General features: G+C 33.2%; 14 protein-coding genes across 14 annotated transcripts, besides 1 other annotated feature; 8 read left to right on the top strand and 6 right to left on the bottom strand.

Annotated features, from left to right (window-relative positions):
- Window positions 1–471: part of a mobile genetic element that runs on past the window's edge.
- An 829-nt stretch (window positions 472–1,300) lies between these two features.
- Window positions 1,301–1,522, bottom strand: TVAGG3_0470490 (protein of unknown function, DUF4106 family; the record flags this gene model as incomplete). The annotated part of the gene is made up of 1 exon (XM_051235483.1): window positions 1,301–1,522. One exon carries the CDS (start codon window positions 1,520–1,522, stop codon window positions 1,301–1,303), a length of 222 nt encoding a protein of 73 aa, XP_051093307.1.
- Window positions 1,523–2,337: 815 nt separating this feature from the next.
- On the bottom strand, window positions 2,338–2,758 carry TVAGG3_0470480 (protein of unknown function, DUF4106 family; the record flags this gene model as incomplete). Its single annotated transcript, XM_051235482.1, has 1 exon — window positions 2,338–2,758. A coding segment is annotated over one exon (421 nt), but the record flags the coding sequence as incomplete, so codon positions are not given.
- A 471-nt stretch (window positions 2,759–3,229) lies between these two features.
- TVAGG3_0470470 (attachment subunit-related family) lies at window positions 3,230–3,708 on the top strand (the record flags this gene model as incomplete). The annotated part of the gene is made up of 1 exon (XM_051235481.1): window positions 3,230–3,708. A coding segment is annotated over one exon (479 nt), but the record flags the coding sequence as incomplete, so codon positions are not given.
- A 249-nt stretch (window positions 3,709–3,957) lies between these two features.
- TVAGG3_0470460 (attachment subunit-related family) lies at window positions 3,958–4,413 on the top strand (the record flags this gene model as incomplete). Its single annotated transcript, XM_001308690.2, has 1 exon — window positions 3,958–4,413. One exon carries the CDS (start codon window positions 3,958–3,960, stop codon window positions 4,411–4,413), a length of 456 nt encoding a protein of 151 aa, XP_001308691.2.
- A 344-nt stretch (window positions 4,414–4,757) lies between these two features.
- On the bottom strand, window positions 4,758–5,093 carry TVAGG3_0470450 (cyclin-dependent kinase inhibitor 2C-related family; the record flags this gene model as incomplete). The annotated part of the gene is made up of 1 exon (XM_001308691.1): window positions 4,758–5,093. One exon carries the CDS (start codon window positions 5,091–5,093, stop codon window positions 4,758–4,760), a length of 336 nt encoding a protein of 111 aa, XP_001308692.1.
- A 434-nt stretch (window positions 5,094–5,527) lies between these two features.
- TVAGG3_0470440 (protein of unknown function (DUF3447)) lies at window positions 5,528–6,376 on the bottom strand (the record flags this gene model as incomplete). Its single annotated transcript, XM_001308692.1, has 1 exon — window positions 5,528–6,376. The coding sequence occupies one exon, from the start codon at window positions 6,374–6,376 to the stop codon at window positions 5,528–5,530; it is 849 nt and encodes a 282-aa protein (XP_001308693.1).
- A 195-nt stretch (window positions 6,377–6,571) lies between these two features.
- TVAGG3_0470430 (uncharacterized protein) lies at window positions 6,572–7,225 on the top strand (the record flags this gene model as incomplete). Its single annotated transcript, XM_001308693.2, has 1 exon — window positions 6,636–7,223. One exon carries the CDS (start codon window positions 6,636–6,638, stop codon window positions 7,221–7,223), a length of 588 nt encoding a protein of 195 aa, XP_001308694.1.
- A 544-nt stretch (window positions 7,226–7,769) lies between these two features.
- On the top strand, window positions 7,770–8,009 carry TVAGG3_0470420 (uncharacterized protein; the record flags this gene model as incomplete). Its single annotated transcript, XM_001308694.1, has 1 exon — window positions 7,770–8,009. One exon carries the CDS (start codon window positions 7,770–7,772, stop codon window positions 8,007–8,009), a length of 240 nt encoding a protein of 79 aa, XP_001308695.1.
- Window positions 8,010–8,123: 114 nt separating this feature from the next.
- On the top strand, window positions 8,124–9,032 carry TVAGG3_0470410 (uncharacterized protein; the record flags this gene model as incomplete). The annotated part of the gene is made up of 1 exon (XM_001308695.2): window positions 8,124–9,032. The coding sequence occupies one exon, from the start codon at window positions 8,124–8,126 to the stop codon at window positions 9,030–9,032; it is 909 nt and encodes a 302-aa protein (XP_001308696.2).
- A 683-nt stretch (window positions 9,033–9,715) lies between these two features.
- Window positions 9,716–11,119, top strand: TVAGG3_0470400 (protein polyubiquitination; the record flags this gene model as incomplete). Its single annotated transcript, XM_001308696.1, has 1 exon — window positions 9,716–11,119. One exon carries the CDS (start codon window positions 9,716–9,718, stop codon window positions 11,117–11,119), a length of 1,404 nt encoding a protein of 467 aa, XP_001308697.1.
- Window positions 11,120–11,354: 235 nt separating this feature from the next.
- TVAGG3_0470390 (protein polyubiquitination) lies at window positions 11,355–13,211 on the top strand (the record flags this gene model as incomplete). Its single annotated transcript, XM_001308697.1, has 1 exon — window positions 11,355–13,211. The coding sequence occupies one exon, from the start codon at window positions 11,355–11,357 to the stop codon at window positions 13,209–13,211; it is 1,857 nt and encodes a 618-aa protein (XP_001308698.1).
- Window positions 13,212–13,231: 20 nt separating this feature from the next.
- TVAGG3_0470380 (glycine-rich protein family) lies at window positions 13,232–13,900 on the bottom strand (the record flags this gene model as incomplete). Its single annotated transcript, XM_001308698.1, has 1 exon — window positions 13,232–13,900. One exon carries the CDS (start codon window positions 13,898–13,900, stop codon window positions 13,232–13,234), a length of 669 nt encoding a protein of 222 aa, XP_001308699.1.
- A 1,188-nt stretch (window positions 13,901–15,088) lies between these two features.
- Window positions 15,089–16,038, bottom strand: TVAGG3_0470370 (glycine-rich protein family; the record flags this gene model as incomplete). The annotated part of the gene is made up of 1 exon (XM_001308699.2): window positions 15,089–16,003. The coding sequence occupies one exon, from the start codon at window positions 16,001–16,003 to the stop codon at window positions 15,089–15,091; it is 915 nt and encodes a 304-aa protein (XP_001308700.1).
- A 602-nt stretch (window positions 16,039–16,640) lies between these two features.
- TVAGG3_0470360 (uncharacterized protein) lies at window positions 16,641–19,287 on the top strand (the record flags this gene model as incomplete). The annotated part of the gene is made up of 1 exon (XM_001308700.1): window positions 16,641–19,136. The coding sequence occupies one exon, from the start codon at window positions 16,641–16,643 to the stop codon at window positions 19,134–19,136; it is 2,496 nt and encodes an 831-aa protein (XP_001308701.1).
- Between the last annotated feature and the right edge of the window lie 79 nt (window positions 19,288–19,366).

The raw sequence follows: 19,366 nt of genomic DNA, 5'->3' as shown, positions 1-19,366 counted from the left end.
CCATTTGAGTTTTCTTAAATATTCATCCCTTCTCAGTTCATTGTCTGCAAAGTAAGTTTTTATGACATTTTGTAAACTTTCGTTTGCAAGGTCATGTACAATAGGTTCTCTTCCTTCTATCTCCCTAACTTTCTTTCTAAACTCTTCACCAAATATACCATCTCTATGGTTCTGTGTAGTTCTTTGAGATAAATGTTCTAGAACGTCAGGTGTTATATTTCCATCAGCCATGTTCATTTCATACTGGTCCAAAATATCTGCATGTTTCATATCTTTCAATGGCATTAAAGCCGCGCTGAAAATACCAGCTATATCTGGTTCACCATTCACTTCCATTGCGTCTACAACTTCTTGGAATTGTGGTTGTAAGTTTATGAACCACCTATCCGGATTAGCTTTATGACCCCATCTCATTGTAGTTCCATAGTCTGCAGAAACAAAAGTAGGTTTGTTTCCATATTGGTTAGGTTCTGAATGAACTTTAAACAATGTTTCATTTCTATATGTTTTGTTGAAATTTAACCTTTTATTTTCACCGAGTTCAGCCAAAGATTGAACGTTATATGGTCGTAAGTAAAAAGGATTGTTGTATTTGCGTACATTTTCTTTCAGTACTTCCATTCTATGCTGAATATTTTCATCTGATGTTGGAGTCTTTTGTATGTCGGCGAACATTTTTCGATATTCTTCTACTATGTCAGCCGAATTTTTCTTAGACTCTTGGAAAGATTCCATATTCTCCGCATACTCTTGTTGAGGGTCAAGATTTTTCGGCTGTTCCAAATCTTCATCTAGTTCTGTGAAGTTAGTTTCCAAAGGAGGGACTTGTTCGTTTCCTTCAGGCTCTTCTAGCTGTTGTTGCTGAACTATTTCTTCCATGTCTGGTTGTATCTGAACTTCTTCCTGTGGAGTTTCTTGTACCTCATCTGCTGGCATTTCATATATTCCGAGACCGTTTTTAACAAGTTCCCTATCTAAGTCATCCGGACTCATAAACCTTTCTTCTTTCGTTCCGTCTCTATTTTTTACGCGTTTCATGAAGAGAGTTGAATTATCATTTAGCTCTGACACCAAATATCTCGGAGTAAATTCATCATGTCATTTGGATGATATGCTATTAAATCATATCCCTTAGCGAGCTTGTATTTTCCAGGTTTGAGATTATATCCGATTTGATGCTGAACCATAAAGCTAAATAGGTTCGGGTCAGTATTTCCTTCCTTGAACTTTCTAATAGCTTCTTTATATCTGTCACTAAAGTCAAGAGTATCTGGGTAACCATAATCTTCCTTAAGCATTTTTAAGAATTCTTGGTTTCCTTGTTCTCTACTTCTTTTATGTCCTTGCTCTGTTTGTGGTTGTTGCTGTGCAGTGTTTTGAACTGTTGGTTGTGGTGCAGTGTTTTGAACTGTTGGTTGTGGTGCTGGATTTTGAACTGTTGGTTGTGGTGCAGTGTTTTGAACTGTTGGTTGTTGTGTTGGTTGTTGTGTTGGTTTTGGTGCATGCCTGTGTCTGTGTCCATGTGACGATGTAAATGTTTTAGGTAGTCCTGGTGCAGGTGCTTCTCTTGGAGGGTTTGGTGGTATATAAGTTCCACCAGCTGGCACATATGTTCCATCTGCAGCATAATGTCCTACCTGACTTTTCGTTTTTAAGAAAGCATTTACTAGGTCTGTTTTGGTCTGTTGTAACTCTTTTTCTTGACTTTCCACAACAGTTGCTCTAACGGCGTCATAGGCACTTTGAACTGCCTGTCTCGTTGCTGCATCTGTTATTTTCGTCATATTTTGTGCTACTTCTCTTAACTCGTTGTCGAAACCTTCAGACTTCAGTTTCTTTCCAGATGAGAAGTCGTTCACTAGTTTCACCTTACTATGAAGAGCTTCGAAGGCGTTCTTAAAGTCAGCATTCATTAAAGCTTCATTTGAACTGTCTTCATCCGCTTGTATTTTTGTCCTTATTGACCCTATAAGTTGGGCTGCTTTAGCGTTGGCTTGGGCATCTAACCAGTCATTATTAGCTTTTATATATTCTGCGCTTTTCATTGCCTTTTGCATGGCTGCGTCGTTATTTTTACTTTCTTGTGCTAAGTTTTCATACTGTACGGTTTGGTTTTGCAACTGTAAAAGTTTTTCTGCCTTTACATTTGCTTCAACTTCTTTTTTATACTCATCGCTATCCATATATGTCTTCAGGGCTTTTTGTTTTATCTCTTCATCTTTCAGTACTTTATATTGAGTAGTATGGTTTTTCAAATTTATAACATCTTGTTCCATTTTTGCTACTTCTGCTGCTTTTTCTGACACTTTTTTGCATATTCCTCTGTACTTAGTTCTTTCAGTTGTTCTTCTTTCTTCTTTTTCTCTACGTTTAACTCATTGAGTTTCTTTGTGTGTCTGTCATATTCTAGTTTCTTTTCGTTTTCACTTATTTGTTTCTGTATGTCTATGTTTGACTTTTTGACATCTGTTATTTGATTTTTGAGTGAACTCAAATTCATTTGACTTTGAGGGTTATAAGCTGTTCCGTCTGCAGCTCCACCATAGCCTGCCATTTTCGCTAAAAGTGCCGCTCTTAAACCTCCACTCTGTGCACCAATAACTCGGTTTAAAAGCATAGGGTTGCTTGACATTTGTTGCAACATAGTGGGGTCATTCATCATTTGTTGTTGCAACTGTTGTTGTGGTGTCAGTTTTACTATTGGATGTTTCAATGCTCCCTTCCTCTTACGTATATTCTTACGTAGCTTACGTGGCATTTTAAGTGAAGTTAAAAAACGGTTTTTGACAGATGTTTATATGACACTTTTTGTTCAGCACAAAAAACTACTCGGTCAAAGTGTTGTCAGTTTTGTAAAATAACCGTCCTATCTCATTCTATAAGGGGAAAAGGCTTCTCAAAGTATACTTCCTTGGAACGCCTGTAACTTTTCCTGTAGCGACGATAGACCCTTACTTGTCCGGACAAAGTTATACTATTTTGAGTGCTCTACAAAAAAGTCAACGGCGACGACTCTCAAAAACCGTTGTGTAAAAAGTTTTACCGTTGGACAAAAAAGTATATATAGAAAACAAAAAACGTTTATAGTTCATTCAATATTTGAGATGGAACGGTTTGCCAACGGTAACTATTAAATAAAATAAAAAAATAGAGGGGGTCTCCGTTGGTAAAAACCGTTTATTTTAAACTTTTCTATGAGTAGTCCGAAAAAAACAGTTTATTTTTCATAATGGAAGGAAGAAAAAGTGTCGCAAACAATTCGTCGACTACCTCTGCAGTTAAAGTTCCTACAACTTATGTCTCACCATTCTCAAAACCCTTACGACCTCCTATAATACCAAAGCAACTTCCTCATACAATTCAAGACAATTTGTCCAACAATTTGAGTTCTTCTTCTCAAAACACAACAGATACAGTTGTCCAAACAGCACCAGAACAAGTTTCACATAGTTCTACAATTCAAGACAAATTGTCCAACAATTTGAGTTCTTCTTCTTCTCAAAACACAACAGAAACATCTGAAACAGATTTACAACCAGCACCAGAACAAGTTTCACATAGTTCTACAAGTATGTTAACAAGAGCACAATTTCAAGATTTAATTTCTCTTGAACAATATTCGAGTAACGAAACACAAACCGACGACTGTAACCTCTCGCTACCCGAATCCATTCAAAGAAAATACGCCATGAAAAGACTGAAATTGTTGTATAAACTTCTTAACAATTGGGGGGTCGAAGACAACACAGATTATAGTGAAATGTTTAACAAAGTCATAGAATCTCTTAAACCAATTGAAAACGACATAAAAAATCCCGTGTTCTTGTAGACCTTTTCGCCTCAAAATTACCAGTTACAACTAATCTAATAGCAACACAAGCTATAGAGCAATTTATTTTATGTTTTCCCAAGCAATATAGACAACACCTGAGGGAAACAAGAATAGGAAAATTTCAATTGGTGTATCCTACAACATACAACTATTACGAAGAAGCAAATGAATATGGAGAACTCTCGTTCCATTTCACACTTTCAGTTCCTGAGGGAGAAGAAAAAGCAATCTATCATGTACAATCTCTTGCAGGATGTGAAGGAAAACCTCACATAATAACTACTGTTGCAATTGACAAACCTGCAAGAGTCGAAGACGATGTTTTGTTCGCGTCCATTGCTGGTTTTGGCATGGGAGAACCAATTCCAATTTCCCATTTCACAGAATACTCAGCACAACATTTTCAAAATGTAGAATTCGTGTTCTACGACCATCAAAAGTTCCTGCTAACAAAACCAAAGAAACAATTTGTCTCAATATTTGTTGCTGGTCATGTGGCTGACAAAGAGCCATCAGATACTGACTATGAAGAAGAGGAGGAGGAAGAAGAAAACGATAGCGATGTCGTTCTTATCGAATAAAAACTTTAATTTCTTACTATATAATTTTTTAGTTCTCCTCTAGGAAAATTAAATTTAAAATTTCATTGATTGTACAAAATTAAAAATCTCATTCTAAATGTTGAATTGTTTGCTGAAAAAGATTTCAGTTAGTAATGAAATTACAGCTTTTTATGATTATCTTCATTTGGCTATATAGTGATTTAATACATTAAAAAGAAAAGATCTTTAGATAGAAAAGGGTTTTAACATCAAACTCATTAAAACTGAGAAATGTGAAAAGACTATGGCCGCATCGAGAATGTAAAACTACTTAAACTTTACTCTTTGAATAGAGTGTAAAAGTTGTGATAGTTTGTACAGACCTATTTCTTTGCACCATGTGAAATAAGAAGCTCGGCTGTTTCTCTACTATAACTTTCTTTTGCATAGTGAAGAGGAGTTCTTCCAAGTTCATCTTTTTCATTGACATTTGCACCATGTGAAAGAAGAAGTTCGGCCATTTCCTTATTATTTCTATTCGCTGCATAGTGAAGAGCGGTTCTTCCATATTTATCTTTTTCATCGATATTCACGCCACGTGAAATAATAAATTCGGCTGTTTCTTTATTATTACGAAAGGCCACACAATGAAGAACGCTTTCTCCATCTTTATATTTTTCATTGATATTTGCTCCATGAGAAAGAAGGAATTCAGCCATTTCTTTATGATTATTAAAAACTGCACTATGAAGCGCCGTTTTTTCATTTTTATCTTTTCATTAATATTTGCACCAAACGAAAGCAGAATTTCGGCAATTTCTATATGATCATATTCTGCTGCAATTTGAAGAGCGTTTTTCCCATTATTATCTCTTTCATTGATATTTGCATTATGTGAAAGAAGATCTATGGCTATTTCTTTACAATTATATTTTGCTGCTAAATGAAGAGAAGTTTCTCCATGTGAATTTTTGTAATTGACATCTTCACAATTAGAAATAAGAAGTTTGGCTGTTTCTATACTATTATATATTGTTGCATTTTGAAGAGCGGTTTCTAATATTTTATAGCGGTTTATATCGGAACCAAAGCCAATTGAAAGGAAATACTTGCAAAGGGAAGGTATATCAAACATTGATGAATAAATTAAGCATTAGCTTACATCATGAGTTTTATCAAAATAAACTAATAATACATCAAGGTTATTATGATATCCGCATTCAGATATCAAGAGAATTAAATTGTACTCATTCATCAAGAATGTAACAAAATCAATGTTATGTGAAATAATTGCATATTTCATGCAAGAAAAATGTGGTTTTATATACTTTAAACATTCACTCATGATTTCTGGATTTCCACTCAAAAATGAAAATTCTAGACATTTTAGAATTATTTTTGAGTCGAATTTTGTTCGTAAAAACTTGAAACAATCAATTGCTCCGCGGTAACAACATAATTCAAGTAATGAATATTTTAAATTAGAATCCGGATATAAACTGCTTTTAAGTGTTTGATCTTTATTAAAGCCTCTTTTTTCAGTGAACGAGATGAATACTTCTTTGTCGTTATTCATTAATGCCTTGTAAATTGTATCTTTTGAATGAATATCGAGATTTTCAGATTCAAATTTTTGGAAATTACCAGACTTGTCTAATTTCATTCCATATTCTTTATAAAACAAAAAGTTTGAAATAGGTTCAACATTTTCTACCTCATTGACATGATAATCATCAGATATAAATTTGGCAAGAGATAAATATGATTTTGCATAGCCATTATTATACGGAATGATATTTAAAATGTCTCTTATTACATTTTTGGGAAGATGTTTCTTTGAATCAATCAATTCTGCTTTGATCATTTTGTAAATCGAGTTTAACTCTTCTATGTTTGCCGTTTTTAGCTGATACAACGCATTATACGAATCAATATAGTATTGGTAGGTACTACGAAATTCATCGTATTTATATTGGTAAAGTTTAACGTATCGATTGCACATTGCAAAATTTGAAAGTAGTTTTTTTTTCTTTTTATCAGGAAAAAAATTCTATATTAAACATGTGGAAAATTTATGTAAAAAAAATCTGACTAATGATAAATGTGGAGTCACTCCGAGGTGTTACCCCCTGCATTTTCTTTGAAATTTTTCTGTTCAAATCGAAAAAGTGACAATATTAATGATTTCCTTTTTCTTTTTTAATTCTCTCAGCACCGAACAAGATGGAATCTTCAAAAAAGTTTTTAATGATAAAATAATTATGATTGATGTCAGTGGATCATCAAAGCAGTACATAAATGGCTCCAAACAGTTAACAAAATCTGAATATGCAATTTACCCATGGGACAAAGTTTACGATTGGTGTTCTAATTGCGGTAATTCTAATGATGATCATCCATGGATCTCATTTTCTGTAAAAGCCAAGAAAATCAAATTCAATGGATATTTTATCCGTTGTGGTTGCTGCTACTATGATCTATGCTGCTGCGAGGATGAACAGCGCAGATGCTTTGAGTGCTGCTTATATTCATGGTCCCTTCAAATTTCAGATGATAATAAAACATGGAAAGAAGTTCACAAAATGAAAGATGAAGGTATGAGAAGATGCAACGAGAAAACCTACAAACTCGATCAAACGTACGAAGCCAGATACGTCCGACTTATTCAGAATGAAAATTGCCCAGGAGAACCTCCTTGCATAGCAATTAACAAATTCGAATTATACGGATCACTTGTAGGTGATGATGGCAGGTATGATGATGATAATTTCGTCTCATTCCATGATGATGACGATGATGTCAGTATAATTGGACACATATCTAAGAATGGAAACGTTAAATTAGAATAAAAATCTAACATTTAGTTATTTAATATAAATTTTTCATGGATTAAAGGAATTTATCTTATTTTGAACTTAAAATCCGTCAATACAATAGAAAACTGTTGCATAAACAAAATCTTGATGAAATATGATAAATCCTGAATCTTGTCATATGATATCATAAATATATGAATCTTTTGATAAAAAAAAATAAGTGATATATAAAATACTACTTTCACAAATACGATAAGGAATATAACAGCAAGATTTATTATTTCTCATATGGAAAATGCAAATGCTGACAAAAAATGTTTCACAATATGGAAATCATATAAGGACTTATAGTAATTTTCCAAGATAAAATGATTGATATGAATATTTGAAACAATACTCTCAAATATATGGCTAAACTAACCTCTATTTAGCTCAGAAAAATGTAAACTCTAATCCAAATTGTCACTTTTACGATCGCAAAGAATTCACACTATGAATTCATATGCATTCAATTTTTTTTGAAAGATACCCATTCAAAGTGCGAATAAAGAGTTTTTAGTCAATAAATCATTTTAATTAATGTCAATCCAGAGACGTTCAACTGTCGGAATGGAGACCATGTGGTTTAAGCCAAATGCAAATGTTATTGGTGCATGGCGTTGTAACAACAAAAATGACAGAGACTTTGTTATTGACAAATTATGCAAATCATTTGCAGGATTGCATACCCATTTCGATAACGGCGACTTTGTCTTCCAGAAAAGAGATGTTCCAGTATTCAAGATACCAGATGAAATTAAATCTCTTGAAGAAATGTAAGATTATGTTGACTTAAACTTTAACAGAAAACCAACAACGGCATTAGCAACTATTGCTGCATCAGAAGATTCAGTTGTGCTTATTGGTTGCCATTCTGTTTTAGATGGTGGTTCATTGGGCTATTTCAATAAACTTCTTGCCGAGAACGGAGACATACCAGAGATAGGATTGAATCCAAATACATTAGAACCATTCATGGAAAAGATCAAGGCAATAAATTATTATTTGCCATCAAGACCATGCGATGAAGATGCTGTCCGTTATGCTTCAAAGGATACACAGCGTTTGACAACTTCTCCTTGGATCCCAACAATGTATGAAGACCTCAAGAAAACAGATTTCAAGATTTACAATCAAAAGGATGATAAATTACATGGATTTACTGAATCTGTTCTTGCATCACAAATTCTTGCAATGTCTGCTTTCAATGGAAAGTTCGGTAAATCAGGTGTTTGGGAAGTTTTTGGAACCCGTCCTTATGCAGAGAAAGATTACAAACTCACACAAGGACAATTCTATTCCAGTTTCAATATTGTTCCTCAAAACGTTTCAGAAAACGACTCATTACAAACACTGATGAAGAAGATACGTGAAAACATGAACAGCCAAATAGAGAAAGGTGCTCCATGGACTTCATTGAGAGGATACATGAATAATCATTTCGCTGGAACAGTTCAAAAGGGCCAATTTACAATTCTTTCTTCCCTTGGCGAATTCAAGATGGGAGGACCAATCAAAGATTTCAGATTTAAGACAACAGGTAATGCTGACTTCGGTCCAAGCTTGAATCTCTTTACATTCAATGTGAAGTCAAGTAATGACAATAAGTATTACTTAGTTCATTCTCATTCTCCTCAATATTACAGCCACAGAGAGTCTAAAGCTTGGATTAAATCAATCAAACACTGCTTATCTAAGATTAACTTAAACACAAAGATTGCGGATGCTGTTTCAGAATTGATTGATGTTCAAAAGGATGTCTTTAAGGAACACGACCAATTACTCAAAGTTGTCAGATTTTAAAATTCTTTCTTTATAATTTTGCAATAATGTTACTTTTTTTTTCACATATTAAAGAAAATTCATATGATAACAATTGATATTAAATGATAGAAAATAAGTATACCATTGATACCAGAACCATCCTCAACAAAGATAATTTCTTCTTTTAGCACGATGATATTAGTATAATTGGACACATCTCTAAGAATGAAAGCGCTAAAATAGAATAAAAGTATAACAATTAAGATGTTTAGTATAAATTTTACATGAATTAAAGGATATTATCTTAAAATGAACGCCATTTAAAGATGTTATGAAAGACAGAAACTTTTTATCAGGAATTAGAGCTTCTAACAGTTAATTATTCAAGCAATATCATCAATAATTGAAAATTCATTTAAAACTAACAAAGTATGCGCGATATTGACTCATGCGATATGTGTTAGGCTATGAAATTAATTAGAAGCCAGAAATCAATGCTCAAGAACGTAATTTAATCTTTATATAAGACATGAAATCAAATTTTAACAACGATTTTACCAATGATTATTTTTGATTCAAATAATGATAGGCATTTTGATCTGAACTAAGAAAGCAATATCGAAGGGCATTTTTTTCAATATCTTCAAACTACTTCACGCCCCTCAAAAATGTTGGAAAAATTCTAAATCACAATTTTTTTTCCACTTCTTCAGAATCCCAAAATGAATGATTTTATCTCTAGTGTAATTGACTGCTTCAGGTCAATTACACGCCAAGTACCCAAGGATAAAGATCGCATCAGAATAGCTGTTGGAAAAAGCCTTGAATCAATAAATGATAATTCCATTTTGGAAATTCAACGATTCTATCCAATATTCGAAGAATTGATGTCATATATCCAGATTCTGCTCGATTACAAACCAAATCCATTCATTCCTGTCGATACACACATATCAAATATCTTTTCTTTCCTAGATTTAGCTAAATACATTATTGATCAAATGGTATTCATCGAAAATGAGCTTGACGTCATAGCATTACGTGTATTATTGCATTCCTGTTTATTCATCCAAAAAGATCCCTCGCGATCATACAATTTTCTTTATCATTCACCAGAATCACACGTAATTAACAGTTTTCCAGCCGTTTACGCATACAATTACGAGTATCGCGACAGAATTCTGATACCTCTTCTTCAAATCAACCAAACTCTCATCAAATACTTCATTTTCACAAGCGACGATGAATATCTACTTAAAGAGAATGCGCTTTGGTTCTCCAGTCAATACCATGGCTATGATATCTTGACAGATTTAAATTCATTTGTAGAATCTCGGTCGAAAAAGAAACAATGCATTGTTTTTCTATCAGTATTCGATACAGCCTCATTCTTAATGACCTTGAAGAACAAATCCTGCGTGAAAACAATGTTAGTTTATCATAGTACAAACTACAGAGACATAAAATACAAAAGTTTGATTGATCTCGCACGAAAAATTAATCATTTACAGTTTGTTCTTTCACTTCCTGATCAAACAAAGACAGATCTAAAGCGAGTAGACACACAAATGATGAATATCACGACATATACATTTAGAAGAGACTTAATTGAAGAATTAAGTGATGATTTAGAAGATGTCAACACAGGATTTCGATATGTTGTTTATTGTCAATCTTATTCAGAAGTTTTTTCTATTTCTGATCAATTAAGACTTCATAATTTTGAAGTTTTTAGTCCAGACATAGCTCTTCAAATGACAAACAATGATTTACTTCAATTTATCTTGTCATCATCATCACAATCCAAAGAATGTGATTGTTGTTGTTCTTCTTCATGTAGAGGATCCATTATTCCTTTGTTTTCTTCAAAACATGATCACATCAAATTATTTAATGAAAACAGAATGGACGGAATAACTTTTATTTTGTTTATTGTTGGAGAAATCGAATCTCATTTATACGATGTTACAATGGTTTTGGATGGAACAAAAACATCAAATATGATGCACAAACTCTTGAATATCCATGGTGATTATGAATGCGCTATCATTAAAGATACAAAAGAAAAAATGAAAGATTTACAAAATGAAGAATTCGAAAAAAATTGTTCAAAATTATTTGAATGACGAAAACTTTAAATTTAATGGTTTTGATTTTGATCATGTTTATTCTGACCAACCATTAGATGATTTCCTTCATTTCTTGGATGATCATTATCACAGTTTGTTTATACAAACAGATCAGACAGCAATTAAACCTCTTGTTTGTTTGGATTCCGATATTATAACTATTATTAATTGTTTGGAACAAATTTATAGTCAACCAATTGAGTTGAGATTAAGAAAGATTAATGATTTGGGAATGTCCGTAAGATGTTTTGTTCTTTTGGATTCTTTACTTGGTGAAAATGGAATACAAAACCTTGTTGCAATGAAAGAAAATTATAAATTAATTACAGACAAAATGAAAGAAATATTCCCAACAAATATAACAAAAGAAGTTAGAAGAATTGAAAGAAAATGTAAAACAATTGATGGTGAAGAAATGTTTATTTCACCTCGTCCTGGAATCGACAGTTTCATTTATCCTCCTGAATTTTGTTTCATTGGATCATTAAATGAAGTTTATTTCATTCATTCTCCAAAAGAAAACTTGTATGAATTCATTGATTGTCCAGGATCATTCATGCATCCTTTCTTTGTAAATCTTGTCTCTATTTATACTGATTCATCAGTTAATTTGATGAGTTACAACAACAAGATTTTAATTGAAGACAAAAAACAAAAAGCAAACATCGAAAAAATTGTTTCCGATGTTTCGAATTTGATGTTTTTCGTGTCCGATACAGTTTTAATTCTTGAAATTCTTAGTGGTTTCTCAATAGAAATCATTACAACTCCAACAGGCTATTTATCAAGAGTTTTGAACTCAAATTCATTGTTTGTTTACCATTTGGATAAAGAAGCAATGATGTATTGTTTGAATCACATGAATGATTTAAGGAGTGGAAACAAGAGTTTGAGAATTAGTTTCATTGACAACAGAAATCCTTATGTTTTAGTTTCTGATACTCAACTCAAAATTAAATCAAAAAGATTAACATTTGGAGCAAGTAAAGAAGTATCTTATGCATGCAATATTCGTACTTTGAATGAACTTGAAACTGTTAAGACAAACGATGAAGAAATCTTTGTCGACGAAGTTGCTTTTGTTCCTCCTGCAAGTGTATTCCATCCTTCTTTGTTCTATCATACTCCTGCAATTGAATTCTTGAGCCAATTCCTCGAGCAATTCGGAATTTCTTCTTTCCAAGTCAATAACAGTTTGTCAATGAGTTGGAAGCACGCACAGAAGGCAAGAGAAATTCTAAGCGATCCAAAGAATAATTTCGAAGTTTCTTTCAAGATATTAAGTTTATCAAGCGAAATTCCAATCCAAAATGTTGTTTCGCAAATCTTGGAACTCAAAAAGAATTGGACAATTGATAAGAAACGTCATGTCGTAATTGTTCCAAGTGATGAAGAAGAATTCGCGAAAACAGAACTGGCGGAATTCCTTTCTGAAGAAGAACCAGAAGTCTTTGGATGCGTTAACATGTGTGATAATCCAGTGAAAAGTCATTATGTTGTCACTATTTATGACTTAGAAAATAATACTTGCGAATCTAAACCATTGTGTTTGACTTGTTTTGAAGATGAATTGAATTTCAAATTCGAACAAAACAAAGGAAACACAATTTACACGACACAACCAGAGTTATTTGGCTTGGATGGATATTGTCCATTAGGTCAATTGATATATTCAATGAAGAATGATGCAAGAATCACTGATATTCTTAACAGATGGCTTAGATGCGTAATTATTTTTGTTCTTCATTCAGACAAAAACTCTTTCTTCTTCTGCCCTGAACATGAAGACATTGTTTGGATTAAGTCTCACTTCGATGAATGCTCAATCTGCCACAAAAGATTGTGCAAGACATGTGGAGCTCTTCATCCAAAAGGAACTCCATGTCCGAAGCAGATGAGCGAAGAGATCAAAGAATCAGATACATTGAAGAAATGTCCAAACTGCGGAAAGCTGATTTTCAAGTACACAGGATGTAATCACATGGCTTGCACATGCGGAAAACACTTCTGCTGGCATTGCAAAGCTTGCTACAACACATCAAGCGAATGCTACACTCATTTAGAGAAAGTTCATGGAGGTTACTACTAAAATAAAAAATTATATATATTTTATATTAATATAAATATCTTTGAGTTTGAAATTTCCCAAATATATTTCATGGAAATCTCTTTTCTCAATGATTTATAGAAAATCCAAGCAAAACAGTTATTGAAAGAATGAAAAAAAAGTCTAATAGATAAATATGGAGAAAGGTCACATTTATTCGTACATTTGTTTTGTATTTTGTCAATGGTGTAAGGATTGGCTGGTTCAATACGGATATGACCATGACCAAAATGGCCTTCTTCTGTTTGATTTGTCGGTGATAAAAATATTTTATCACCACCGAGAAGAATGACATTATACAACTCATATGATGCGAAACTACTTCCCCCACCTCCTCCTGACAGATCAGTCCCACCACCACCGCCATAATATCCTGCCCCACCACCTCCCGACGAGCCTCTAGCACTTGTATTTGAATTCCCACCCTTCAGGTATTTACCAGGTTCTGCAATGCTTGTTGGGTATTTTTTAGTACCGACATAAAAGCCGCCTTCTCCTGGGCGGGAAAATGTTGCTCCTTTTCCTCTAACTTTCTTAGCATCTGTTTCACTAATATTAAAGGCAGTTCCAATTGAATCACTGGCAAATGGGCCGCCGAAACTGCCAAAATACTCAATTTTATTGTATGATCCTGACCCACCTCCAGCACCCGATATTAGAAGAATTTTCATAGCATATGGGTCTTTACTAATAAATGTGGCTTCACCACCTATACACGATGTTAAATTATCAAGTCCAACCAAATTATTTCCGCCGCTAAATTTTGCTTTTGTTGACAAATTTTTTTTACTACAAAGTCCTTTTTGCCCAACAAAGTAATATAACGAAGTTCTTTTATTTTTCTCAAAATAAAACTAAATTGAAGCAGACAGAAAAATCCAAGTGGAATCATTTTATTCATGAATGAAAACATAATATAGAATGCAAAGTTAAAAGTACAATAACAGTTCTTACTAATAACACAAACAACCGTTGGACGATCAATAGTGTATGGGTCAGTAGGTTCAATCTTGATGTAACCATCACCTGAATGACCTTTTTCAACTGTCTCAAATGGTGAATTAAATGGTCTATCTCCACCAAGTAAAATTGCATTGTAGAGTTCGGGAGATGCATAACTACTTCCCCCTCCTCCACCAGCTAAATCAGCACCGCCACCACCGCCATAATATCCAGATCCTCCACCACCCGAAGATCCCCAAGCTGTAGAATTTGCATCACCGCCTTTCAGATATTGACCTGGACTTGCTTCTCCGTAAGTATAACCCTTAAGCACTGGTGTATAAGTTCCTCCATCTCCAGGGCCAGAATATGTAGCTCCTTTTCCTCTTACTTTTTTAACATCAGTGGCATCTATTCCCCATGCAGTTCCATAGCTGTCTCCTGCAAACGGGCCACCAAATCCACTGAGAAAACTATCAGTACCTGCTTGGCCCATTCCACCGCCAGCACCTGAAATGAGAAGGATTTTATTGGCAGCTTCATCACGACTGATGAAGGTTGCAGCACCACCTGTACATGAGCTATCACTGTGTTCTCCAATGCTGTTACTTCCACCGCCAAATTTTGAACTTAAAAGTTTTGATGATGAACAACTCCCTTGTGAACCAACAAAGTAGTAAAGAGTAACACTGCTGTCTGAAATGAAGATGCCTTCTGAATATGCACCTTTGCAACCGTCTTCATTATTTAGGATGCCACCTTGTGAACCCCAAATACGGAATAACCACTTCCCTGCTTCAAGTGTGAACTGAACAGGAGTATTAGAGACAATCAAATGTTTTGTTCATAATTTATCTTATTTGATTAACTCAAATGCGATTTTAAGGTTCCATAAAAATATAAAATCATAAAAAAAATCAGAACAATCCAAGAGGAATAATTTTATCAATAAAGGTAAAAACGATATAATATGCAAAGTTAAAATGACAATAACAGTATTTGCTAACATCACATATAACTTTTGGGCGATCAATGGTAAATGGATTAGTTGGTTCAATGATGATGTAGCCATCACCTGTATGACCGGTTTCAATAGACCCAGATGGAGATTTAAACGGTCTATCTCCACCGAGTAAAATTACGTTATAGAGATCAGGAGAAGCATAGCTACTTCCACCTCCTCCACCTGCTATATCAGCACCGCCACCGCCCCCATAATAACCAGATCCGCCGCCGCCTGAGGATCCCGCAGCAGAGGATTTCGCATCACCACCTTTCAAAAAATTTCCAGTTGTTGCATTGCATGCAGAATAAGTATTTGTCCCTGCGTAATATCCACCATCTCCTGGTCGAGAATAAGTAGCTCCTTTTCCTCTAGATAATATTGCTTTACTTACTTCAATCATACTTGCTTGCCCGTGACCATCACCCGCAAAAGGACCTCCAATGCCACCATAAAAAGTACTTGGTGAACCCATTCCTCCGCCGGCACCTGAAATTAGTAGGAGTTTGGTAGCCTCTTTATCGCGACTAATAAATGTTGCAGATCCACCTGTACATGATTTCCAATATTTGGAGCCAATGGCATTACTTCCTCCTTGAAATTTTGTTGTTAGAAGTTTTGAAGTGGAGCAACTTCCCTTGGAACCAACGAAGTAGTATAGTGTAACAGATGTTTCTGCAATGAATATGCCTTCAGAATATGCTCCCTTGCAACAATCTTGATTGGTAAGGATGCCACCTTGTGCACCCCAAATCCGAAATAACCATTTTCCATTTTCGAGTGTAAATGGTTTGGGATCATCAGATATTTGGGTAAATGTTTTGCTCATTTGACATTACCTGTAATATAGAAAGCACAAAAAATTGTGGAAACCTTAAAATATAAAAAATTGAGAATAAAGTCTAGATTTAAGGTTAATGTATTTAAAAACGACATTGTAACACTGTTTACCAACTATGATCGTGTCATTGTTGGTATGAGCTTAGGTCCTTTATCCACATACAATTCATCTCACTTTTCAATAAATTGTAGAAACATTTTAATTAGAGGTTAAGATAACAGCAATTCTCATATGAGATCAAACACATTATGTGTTATCTTTAATTTGTTATTACATTTCAATTTTAATATAGTTATCAGATGAATTATTTTCCAATTCAATAAAATCTTCACATTTTATTGGCAAAACGTATTTTCATGTTGGGATAAACTGAGCAGCCTTTGTGGCGGCTAAATGTTTCGTAGAATATCTCCTATCTTATGGATCATCATGTTTATTCTAACATTATATATGATTTTTTGAAAATCATATGATGTAGTATGGAAATTTTCAAAAGTGTACCTCATTTAAAGTATTTTGAAATTTCGATATTGTATTGTTTGCTCAGATTAGCTTTTCATTCAAGCCGTATATGAATTGTCAAGTATAATTTACTATTCACCTATTAGGAATTCATTTTTTCTCAATGAATTCAGATGGTATCAACACAAAGTTGGTCAACATTGAATTATATGAGAAAAAATATTCTCAAGAAACGAGCAACAAGAAAGTGTCATTATCTCCAACATCAGAAATCAATCTTTTCTGTAAGATAATGACGAAAAAGGCTGGATATCAAATAAAAACCCTAAAACAAGCACTAGAATTTATCGACAATTATATACCTGAAGAAAATAAACTTGATTCAACCCAATCTGACTCCTCAAATTCTGAAGAATTCGAAGATCAAATTCATCAATTAACAACTGACAATAACACTCTACGCAAAACAAATACAGATTTAGTTGTGCAAAAGGAATTGCTTGAGAAACGCGTTGCATCTTTACAATCCGAAGTTTTTAATTTACAAAAACAGGCATCAAGTTCAAATTCAAGTTCAAAGAAAGAAGAAATCATGTCTAATTATATAAATCAGCTGACAGATCAAATAAATACGCAAATTGAAGAAATTTCAAAAATAACGAACCAAAGAAATTCACTTGTGAAGCTATTACAACGGCAAAATCAGATTATTGAGAAAATATTTGATACAAAAGTTCCAGTAATACAAGTTGTACATAAAGAAGAACCAAAACCAACAGTAAATGAAATAAAATCTGATGATAATCACTTTATTTTGGCCAAAATTAGCAATAACATATTAAAATCTTTACCATATTTGTCTACTGATATCACAAAGATTACAGATCTCTCAAATAAATCAGTAATTGAAAGAATTTTGTTGATGATTTCGACTTTGATTGAGAAAATCAAGGATTCTGAGAAAGATAATGACAAAATCAATGAATTGAATGAAGAATTGGCCAAAGAAAAGCAGAAATCATTTAGAATTTTAACAGTTTTGGAAGAAGAAATGAAATTTTTGATAACTACAAGCGGATCTGAAGCATTGCAGAAGGCCCTTTTCTTTGAGAAACCATATACAGGACCAGTCATGGTTGACAACAGCTGCAGAAAGGAAATTTTGAGGAGATCTACAAATGTTGCAAAATTTATTGAGAGAAACAACATAAAAATAGACGAAAATGAGATAATTACTGATGAAACAATGGATTATACTACACAGATCTTTAAGTTATTCTCACCTAAAACGCTTCAAGAACAAATTAATAATTTTATGATTAGAGAAGAGAAGCCTGATGACAATACAAGAGAGTTATTTTGTCTTTATACAGCATCTGTTGTTATGGGAAACGTTCTTCTTTCGTTTACAACTGAAGAACAACAGAGAAATGCAATAATGAGGAAAGAAATTCTGAATTTAAGGGAAGAAATGGATAAAAGCGTATTAGAATACAACCAGTTAAAGACTTTCAATAAATCAGTCATCAAATCAATTTCAAAACTTCCAACTTTTGACAAAAATTTGACAATTTCAGAAAATGTCAGAAAAATTTCTTTGGTTTATCAAGAAAATGAAATCAATAAAAGTGAGATACAAAGTCTCAAAGAAGAGAACGCACAGTCAGCATTAAATATTGCTGATCTAAATAAACAAGTTAAAGCTGTTTCAAACGAAAAAGTTGAAATTGAAATTTCATTCCAAAATAAATTAAACGAAATCAATGAGAAACTATCGAATACTGAAACAGAACTGAAAGAAAAGCAGTTACAAGTTCAAGAATTCTCAAGAAATGTTGAAAATCTTGAAAAAGTAAGAGATACTCAAAATGAAATCATTGAACAGAAAAGAAACAAGCTTGCTGACTTAGAAATTGAATTAGAACAACTGAAAGTTGATCTGACTAACTTAAATGCTGATTTAAAGAAAGAAAAAACAGATAATGAAAATTTATTAAATGAAAATAGTGAGATGAAGCAAAAAAGCGAATTGCAAAACACTGATATTGCTGAACTTAAAACAAATTTGTTGCAATTAAAGCTTGAAAACGAAAAATCTCAAAAATATATTCAAAATCAATGTAAAACATATTCAATTGCTACAAATACTAGTGAAAGCAATCAGATGCAGCCTGTTTTTGATAAACTTAATGAATATGAGCAAGAATTATCCCAAAGATTAGAAACAATTGTTGAATTAGAACAAAAAGTGACAAATTATCAAAGTGAAGTGAAATTTTTGAAGGAAAAAGAAGAAGAATTGAAAGTAAAAATTGACGAAAATGAGAAACTGAAAGCTGCTGCAGGTGAAATAGCGTGTGAAGCAAAGAACGCCATGCAATGGAGACTGTGGGCAAATAGACTTCTTTCTATCTTTGATCAAGATGCACCAAATGATAAAGAACTTAGACTAGCAATTGAGCAGCATGCTTTGGAGCCATCTGTTCCTGGATTAACTAAGCAGAAAATCCAAATTTTGAGATTGCAAAAAAGAATTTTGTCATCTCATGAAAAATTGAAGTTGATAAGATCCAACACTCCTATGAAAATGCGATCTATTGCTATTGCTACTCATTTTTGTACTTATTTATCTAATACTGTATGTAATGAATCAAAATGATCTTTTTTTATATTATTTGTTGTTTTATAATAAAAGTCATATGAATGTTATATTATTATGTAAAATCATTCCAGCATTTTTAGTTATCAAATCTCATAAGAGTTCCGAGCGGCAATATCAATAAGGCTGAGTGGATTCAACAAGCTTTTAGATGACATCTTTTACAAATAAAATTTTTATTTATACTTTTTTGCACTGATGAGATTTTTGTAAATGGGATATACAATTTA

The sequence above is a fragment of the Trichomonas vaginalis genome, chromosome II (assembly GCF_026262505.1).
Source record: "Trichomonas vaginalis G3 chromosome II, whole genome shotgun sequence".
In the NCBI taxonomy this organism is placed as follows: Eukaryota; Parabasalia; order Trichomonadida; family Trichomonadidae; genus Trichomonas; species Trichomonas vaginalis.
The sequence above is the reverse complement of the archived record's forward strand: the minus strand, read 5'-3'. Positions and strand labels throughout refer to the sequence as shown.